General features: G+C 39.6%; 1 protein-coding gene across 3 annotated transcripts in view; it reads left to right on the top strand.

Annotated features, from left to right (window-relative positions):
* The window catches only part of SMARCD3 (SWI/SNF related, matrix associated, actin dependent regulator of chromatin, subfamily d, member 3), a 78,608-nt gene extending 69,954 nt beyond the window's left edge, over nt 1-8,654 (top strand). For all 3 annotated transcript variants that reach the window (XM_026046444.1, XM_026046443.1, XM_026046445.1), the window contains exons 10-13: nt 961-1,096; nt 4,958-5,080; nt 6,140-6,241; nt 6,340-8,654. In XM_026046444.1, coding sequence (XP_025902229.1) covers nt 961-1,096; nt 4,958-5,080; nt 6,140-6,241; nt 6,340-6,393 — 415 coding nt within the window. In that variant the 3' untranslated portion in view covers nt 6,394-8,654. The remainder of the gene's footprint in view (nt 1-960; nt 1,097-4,957; nt 5,081-6,139; nt 6,242-6,339) is intronic.
* The last annotated feature ends 367 nt before the right edge of the window (nt 8,655-9,021 follow it).

A 9,021-nucleotide genomic window follows, 5' to 3' on the forward strand; every position in this document is an offset into this window, starting at 1 on the left:
CCTCCTGTGCCAGTGAGTTCCTAAGTCGCCAATGTGATACCTCAGATGATGCTGTATACTGGAAATGAGTTGTAGCAAAGAATGGAATTAATAGACATGTCCTATGGAAGACATGTCTTCCACAAGTTGTGGAAGATTTGTTATTGCTTATGTGATAGGAAGACATGCCTGGCTGCATTCTTTGAAGAATTAAACAAGCATGTGGATAAAGATTATTTGCTTTATATTGTGTACTTACGTTAAAAAAACTTCAACCAAAATTCTTAACAGAAGTTCCTACAAAAGTTCACTTGTCCTCAATTAGTAATTTATTAGAAGTCGAAGATGAGAGAAGATAATATTGAACAGCTGATACATTCTAGAGTAAAATCGAAAAATCCATTCTTTCACAGGCAAAGTAATGCACGTAGGAAAAAAATAATTCTAATATTACATACAAAGCAGTAGTCTCTAAATTCCCCAGTTCCTCTTTAGGATATGGGAGTCATTACAGTGCATTACAGTGCAAAAAGATAGGAGTTATTAGAGAAGGAACTCAGAAACAAATACAGTGTCATGACATTCCCTTATCTGGAGTGGTGGTGTACAACTCTGATCCAATCTCAAAACATACAGTAAAATAGAGAACATAACAAGAATGGTATTTATCAGTGGGGATTGCCATGGAGGCTGGAATTATAACTGGTCTAAGGAAGATATTGGACAATTTAAGAAAGACTATGTCCATTAATATTGATTGATGCTGATGGTGCGGATAAAACCTGTACCTCAGAAATCTGAACTCTGACTGATGATAGATGAGAGATTATACTAGGATATAGCTATATACAAAGATGTCCTGTTCTTAAACTCTGCTCATAGCATCTGCAACGGGTATTATCAAAGAGTGTGTACTGGGCTGAATGGATATTTATTCTGATTGATTATGGCCATTCTTACGATCTGTTATCCTCTCCATAGTGTTGACCCCAACGATCAGAAGAAAACAGCTTGTTATGACATAGATGTAGAGGTTGAAGACCCATTAAAGGGACAGATGAGTAGTTTTCTTCTTTCAACAGCCAATCAACAGGAGATTACAGCATTGGACAACAAGGTACTAGCCCAAGAGTAAAGGAGTTAAAGTATCAAATGGAATATTTATACATATGCACATACTCATTGTGTATTTACGTGTGGGTGTCAAAGGGAATAATATTGTGAGATATGTATATTCTTATTGAACATGTTTCAAGGAGTAAGTCAGTCAAATGTAATTGCAGTGCAGTGGGGTAAGTGGAATGCCACCCCAAGACATGATCTGGAGTGTTATTAAATTGCAAAGATGAAAGGTGGCAGAAGCAGAGTTTCCTCACAAGTAATGAGTAAGGAATTCCCTGACAGGGGACAGAATGTGCATCACAACCTAGGTGATACACGGTTTTAAACACTTCTAAACTAAGAGAGAAAGTAGTGTCATCCTAAGGTAGAACCTAAAATAAATCAAGAGAATGACAATATGAAAGTGCTTGTTTCACTACACCGACTCTTGAAAAAAAATCTAACCTGCTCCTTGTACATGAAGTTAAACCTGCCTCAACAGTAGCCATGAGAGATAAGTGCGAAATTAAAACAAGAGGGCTTCATAAGACAATGGAGCAAGAAATAGGAGCGTGCTAAGGAGGTGCAGTAAGTATAGAAACACAAGCATGTGGAAGAAAAATTAATACCGTAATTCAGGTTAGATGACAGAAGTCTTGACATACAGAAAATAATTTTAAATAAAACTTCTAAATTGGGAAATAGAAATAACTTGGTTTTGATTTATACTAAGCCAATAGGGAGAGGCAAAGAGAGAGTCTTTCAGCAACTTCCATCTGAGTATGAGGAAAAACTTCCTGGCTATGAGTGACAGAGCACTGGAACAGGCTGCCAGAGAACTGGTGGAGTCTCCTTCTCTGGAGATGTTCAAAACCTGCCTGGATACGATTTGGTGCAACGTGCTGTATGTGACCCTGCTTGTGCAGGGAAGTTGGACTAGATGATCTGCAGAGGTGTCTACCAACCTCAGCCCTCTGTGAGTCTGTGAGTGTGTGTGGTTAGGCTGAAAGGCAGCAGCCTTCTGGTGTGAGCAGAGAGCCAAGTAGACCACAGAGATTGGAAACAGCTGGGATAAGAACACTGGCACCGCTTTCTAGTAGGATAGGCAGGATGTTGATGTCTTTAAAGAAGAAAGAAGCTGAACTACTTAGGAGAATCTGAGCAAGTAGGTATTATAGGAACGTTGCATTCAGTCCTAGAATAATTTTATATCTCTTTTTTTTTTCCACTGTCTCTGTGTTCCAAATTCCTGTTTGTGCATGGACAAAAACTGTAACTTTCTACTCAAGATTGTTGCCAAAATTTAGGTATCTAAAGATTATCCTAGATGGAAATTTAATTAGTACAGTTAAAAGAGAATAGTGTGTAACAGAACTGAATAGATAGTAAATGTCTGCTTTAGGATGAGACAAACTGCAGTGTGATCTCCGCAATGACTATGTTGCCATGATCTCTTTGGACAATAATGGGAGCTTAGAAACATCATTACATGCCAAAAAATTTAGGTGGTGTTATAGTTATCTCAAAATAGTTTTATCCTAGATGATTTCCCCGGGTGAGTCTCTTCCATGCCATTTGCAGAAGTAAATTAATGCAGAATTCCTGCTTGCTATTTCCCTTTTGAATGCTTCCAAGGACCACATGAATTGTTTTATTGCGTTTTTTTATTTGGCAGCCATGGTATCTTGCTAAATTGCTATGAGAAAGAGCTAAGAGATATTCTGGATATATATCCTCATATTGATGCATACTGAAATACCTGAAGGATTAATATAGGGAGGAAGGGCCCAAGCTCTTCTCAGTGGTGGCCAGTGACAGGACAAGGGGCAGTGGGTACAAGCTGAAACACAGGCAGTTCCATCTCCATATGAGGAATAGCTTCTTTCTTGTGAGGGTGATAGAGCCCTGGAACAGGCTGCCCAGGGAGGCTGTGGAGTCTCCTTCCCTGGAGGTCTTCCAGACCCGCCTGGATGCCACCCTGTGCCCCATGCTCTGGGTCTCCCTGCTGGAGCAGGGGGTTGGACTAGATGTTCTCTAGAGATCTCTTCCAACCTCAACCATTCTGAGATTCTGTGTGATTGTGCATGCACTGTCACAGAAGATCTTATTGCAGTAGATGCAACTGCAAAAGCTGAAGAGCAGGAAAATCATTTGGAACAGTTCGGCAGACTTGTTTCCTGTGGTCCACCAATGAGAATCAGGTGTACTTGAACTGATCATATCTGTCTTACCACAATCATAAGCTCTGTAGAGTCTGTATTAGACAGTCTGTCAAAGGGACTGTCGGCGAACTGTGAGTAAATAAATAGAGTTTCTCAGAGTCAGGGAAAAGAGGTGTGACAATATATTTGAGTTGATTTTGTGACAGAATCAGCAAAGCTCCTGTTTGTTTACTCCTAACCCCACAAAAATATATATATTAAGCTGCAAACTTTGTAGTACATTAAAGGGAACTTGGATACCTGCATTGCTAAGGATACTGGTAATGTTTGAGGAGTCTGTTGTTTTACGGCTCTTGAGAAATGTTCTTCACAACAGCATTACTGCTCACCCAGTTTGTTCCCAGGCTGTATAGGCTTGCATGCAGCACATGTAGGCTTATTCCGCTCCTGATGCAGTGATATTCTCCTCTTCCCCATGCCTTTATCACCTTTCTTGAAGCATTTGCTACAGCAGATTTTAAGCTGTGTTTAGTGAAGTTACCGAGGTCATTTCTGGGCTCACAGGCATTGACTACTTCACTGCTGTCTGTACCATTTATAGTTATGCTGTCAGAGTCCTCTAGTGGAAACTTCATGCATGCCAACAAAGAAGGTTTTCTGCAGCATCCATACATCATTTTAACAAAAAAGCAATGATTTTAAGTTGACAGAAGCTGTCTTCTGCTAAAGTACCAGATTTTTTGTGTAGGCCAGTTGTGCCTATGATAGGGACTTTGTTGGCATAGCCAGATCAGAGGAGGATGATTTTTCACCCCATACTTGGCCACAGGTACAGAAGATTAAACAGAATGGTTTTATAATCTTAAACTAGAACTTTAGACAGAATATCAAAAATTTGCTTTTGTGTGTGTGTGTCAGTATGCCCTGTTGGCTTGTGGACTGTCCTTCCACTGATGATACTTGTTTCTGTTATCCTGAGTGATTAGAGGGCTTAGACCCTTCTTTGGAGTCTTCATTCTCATCCACTGGTTAATGTAAATTTTTTAAATAATATTTCTGAAGGAATGACTTTTTCTATAAAGCTTCCATACCTCTGATTGCTCATTGTTCCTACTCATCTTCTTGTATCAATCATGATAATTTCAATAGGCTTTCTTGCAAGAAAGAATCTAAATGTTTCTTGCTATTACAGAAGTTTATTTAATGTGAACTTACCAGGCAATCACAAGAACAAATTTTAAGGATCATGATAGGGTGACCAAAGTTATGATGTAGATTAACCACGGTAATAATTGCTTTCTTACACTGAAACTTGTTTAAAGATATATTTTCACAGCAACTTTCCAGGAAAATCCCAGATTTGGGAAGAAAAGACTGAGTGTACACAGCAAATACTTACATCAAACAGTGATATGAGTTAGCTCTCTAATACTGTTTTTTAGTATGCCATCCAGGAGTTCAGTGCAGTAAAGAAGAATCCAGTATATACTTAGTTGCAGAAATATGTGTGAAACAAAAATGTGACTGCAATATTGGAGTTAATTCCCTCCTTCAGAGAAAAGATGCCTTGGGATCATTTGTAAGTGTGGTATCCAATTGTTACCTTTGTATGTTACATGAAACTCAAGCTAACAGAACTCATGTCAGGGTCACTGAAGCATGGGATGAATTAAGTAATATCTGCCTTTTTTTTTTTTTTTTTTTTTTTCTGTCAGATTCATGAGACAATTGAATCCATAAATCAGTTAAAAATACAACGTGATTTCATGCTGAGTTTCTCAAAAGATCCCAAAGGATACATTCAGGACCTTCTCCGATCCCAAAGTAGGGATCTTAAGGTGAGCTAAAGTTTGAAGAAGAGTAGATGGTGGAATCAGCATGTTATATGGAATGTATAGCTAAAACAGCCATGATGGAAAATGGATAGAGGAAAGACAGTAAGTGTAACCCTGCAGTCCCAGAGCAGAAAGGATTCAGGAAAGACCCATCTGGCTGTGTTGCACTTACAGGGGAACAACAGTGCTTAAAGGGTTGCTGGGTGAATCAGTGGTTAGACAGTATGACTGGAGCACATGGCTATATTGATTTAGTAGGACTGTAAAATTCAAGCTCTATAGAACTCAGCAAGAGGATCCTGTATTACAACAACACAATCTAGGGCTTTTGACAGTTCACAATTTTAATCCTTTTTAAGAAACAGGCAGATTAAATATCAGCTGGTTTTGATTTTAGTGCCGAGATACCCAAGGACTGGAATGTAGGTAAATTCATTTTTTTTCAGCAAAAATGAAGATCTGTTTTCTCACAAAGTTTCACACTTTTAGTCTTTAATTCAGATACCTCAAAATCAGCTGTATTAATGATGCTATAATATTATTTTTTGTTGTATCATTCAAATATAAATACCTAGCTTGAGCTAATCATTAGTCTCCCAAAATTTTACTGTTAGAATTATGATCTCTAATTATTATTTAGATTATATTCAAAAGAAGGAGAGGAATCTGAAAGAATATTTAAATAAAGTGGCTTTCCGGTTGAAGAGCTTACAAATTAAGGTGTTCTGGAGCTTTTCTGGCTGCATATTTTCTGTTGTCTCTTGATCTCCCTGACTGACAGCCTGTCCCTCCAATCCTTTCCTACATTGTTTTGCCCTGCCGAATCAAACTTATGGTTGCAACACACTACTCTGAAGAGCATGCTGTTAATTTATATTTCCCCTTGATTTGCTGGTGGTGAGGACAGTTATTGGATTTTTTTATTTTTATTGATTGTTCAAATCTTGCTGTCTTGGCACTTGTTTAAAGCAGTTTGCATATATTTTGAGTCTAGGCAAATTTGAATGTTTTTCTGTGGTGTAGAAGAGTTATAGTGAAAAAATGCTTTTATATTTGTTGCAGGTGATGACTGATGTGGTTGGAAACCCAGAAGAAGAACGTAGAGCTGAATTTTATCACGAGCCATGGTCCCAAGAGGCTGTGAGCAGATATTTCTATTGCAAGGTAAAAAAGAATGAGCCACACCGCTGGCTTTTAAATAAACCTTTCTGCTACTGAGCAAGTGAATCTGCAGAACTGTACAGTTTCTCATTTTCTTTCAGATCCAGCAACGCCGTCAGGAGCTGGAACAGTCTCTGGGAGTGCGTAACACATAAGCCCTGCTCACGAGATCCCATTGGCATCTTGACCACAGAACTAGTGGACTTAATGAGTGTTACTTAGCTCACTGTTACACATGGACCTACTTCCTGACTGAATGAGCACGTGCCATCAGCATACCGGTCAGGACACCAGCTTTAGAGTGACCCTTGAAAATCCGGCCCATGGGGGTGTGTCTCAAACCACTCCAGGCCAGAGATAGCAGAAGATTTCTGTGCTCCATGCAGGTGTCAATATCAAAGAAGATTAAAGGTTCATTCATTACTTTTCATCATTAATTTTTAGTGGAAAGTTTAGACGCTACACAACTTGGGGCCATATTGGACTTTGCCATAGAGTCTAGGTGGTACGAGTCAGAGGGAGGTTGAGATGGGAGTTAAAGGACACTACAGATGTAGAAAAAGGCTATTCTCATCCCATGTTGTTTTAGTTGTTACCTAAGAGTGTCACATAGTAACTTCACTGGAGTTAGAAAAGATAGTCCTTCTTATAGCTGTGGAATGCTTTAATTCCCAAACAAGAGTTTCCATTCCAGACGGAGCAGTGGAAGAGACCATCTCGCCTTGTGAAAGAGCAACATAGGAGGTTTTTCATTCCTGAAATGAAGAACCTGTCTGAAAGACAGAATTGTAGTCTAGACATTTCTTCTGCAAATGCTTAACACTCCTTCTTTCCCCTGCCCCTGCAGTGAAAGATGAACTGAAATACATATCACCAGACAGTCTGGATATTCTTGAGTGTGATCAATGTGCCATATCGAGAAGAGGAGGTTTGTCCCCAGGGTAAGAGCCTCTTAGGCATCCTCAATCTCCCCAGGGTTAACAAAGCTGAGGTTGAAGCAAAAATGAGACATTCTGAAAACTGAAAGTAACTTAATGGTGCTTTGTTGATATCTGCCTTGAGCACAGCAAATATTTACAATAGGCATATAAGTAAAACAGAAGATTATTAAATTTTACTCTCGGTGCATGCCATTAGGGATCAGCACTGAGAAGAATTTCCTTAATTGTAACTTGATGCAGAGTCTAAGCGGTACAACTTCATATAACGATGTTCTCTTTCCTTCAGGGCATTAGGAGACTCCCTAGATTGGCCTCACATTCTGATCATAGGTGAACTGCCTCTTCCCATGAATTATTAAGTTGTCCGTACTTCATATTTACTGTTTTTGTAGGATGCAGTTGAATTATAAAGCACAGTCAGCATTCAATAGCATGGATGAAGCATCCTTTGGAAGCAGTCTTTGTAAATGTACAGCAAATTCAGACTGTGGAAATTGCACTGTATTTACTTGGAAGCAGTGACATCTGCACCCAACTCCCCAAGTTTTTAAATTCATAGATTAGCTTGTAATTAATGACCCAGTGTGATTTTTAGTTCAAAAAGCAGCTGCCAAAGTATAGCTTTGTGTTCTTGAAGATGCAATCTAGAAGAGGATTTTGATGCTACACCTTTCTTTCACTTTCATGGAAACAGACTAAGTTTGTATGGGGTGAAGGGAGGAGGCTCTTCTGAGTAATATGCTTTGCTGTAATATTGTACTTCTCTACTGTCTTTGCCAATTTCATAGTTGAATGAAAAGATTTCTTCTGTCCGGTCACAAAGTTTTCCCTCTTTCTTTAATGCCTCTGCTTCCATATTAGCAGTGCTGTAGTTTTCTCTCTGTTCACTTTCACTGTGTTCAGAAAAAATCTTGAAAATTTTACACTTTATGGCAGTACCATCATGCACATCCATTTGTGTAGGAAAAAAGCACAGCTGTACTCTTGGCCCTGAGCATTGAGGCCTTTTACTAGGAATGGCTTGGTCTGGATTTTTTTGTGTGTGTGTGTTGAAATGCTTTCTTATGTTTAAACATGAAATCCTTCAGCCTTAAAGCTGAGTCTAGTAAGGGACTGTGAGGTTGCCAGACAGTAAGTGTCATTCAGACCTTCTTTAATTTAAGAGTCCATTAACTGGACTACAAGCAAGCATCACGAAGGAAACCAGTGGGGGTCACCTGCTGCTGTGCTTCCATAGTTATTACACTGCTGCCTCAGTTGTGTGCATGCTGTCCAGTGTATAAATCTCTTTCTGTTTGTGGCAAACGGAGCAACTACAGTCAGGGGATGAATTCAGTCTCCAGGAATAAGAAATGCAGAATAATATATGTAGGGATGTGAGATGGGTGTAGGTCTGGAATAGATGTCTGCAGGATGTCTGCTGGGAAAATTTATTTTTAGGGACTTTCCCATTCAAGTGGCACATACTTGTGTGGAGAAATTTCAGTCATGTGCCACAGCTGGCAAGACTGTGGAGCCCAGTCTGCTTTAAGAACCTATCTGTAAAATTGATTGGATGAGTCTCTTTATTGAATTGAGACTTGTGTAGTGTAGCTGTCCAGTGAGCGTGGAAGATAAATCTCTGTTAAGCATCAGTGTCACTACAATGTGTGCGTGTGCGCGCGCGCATGCGTGCCAGTCGGCCCGTATAGGTCGTGCCAAATACGCCAAGACAAAATCTAAATTCTTATCCCACTATGTGCCTGCATGTGTGTGTGTGAGAGACTGCATGTGTGTGAGAGAGACTGCATGAGTGCATGCTTGTGTGCGTGTGCCTAAACGTGTGTGTGTGTGCACAAGCAT

Source organism: Nothoprocta perdicaria, unplaced genomic scaffold (assembly GCF_003342845.1).
Source record: "Nothoprocta perdicaria isolate Ctin4 unplaced genomic scaffold, notPer1 scaffold_441, whole genome shotgun sequence".
Lineage (NCBI taxonomy): Eukaryota > Metazoa > Chordata > Aves > Tinamiformes > Tinamidae > Nothoprocta > Nothoprocta perdicaria.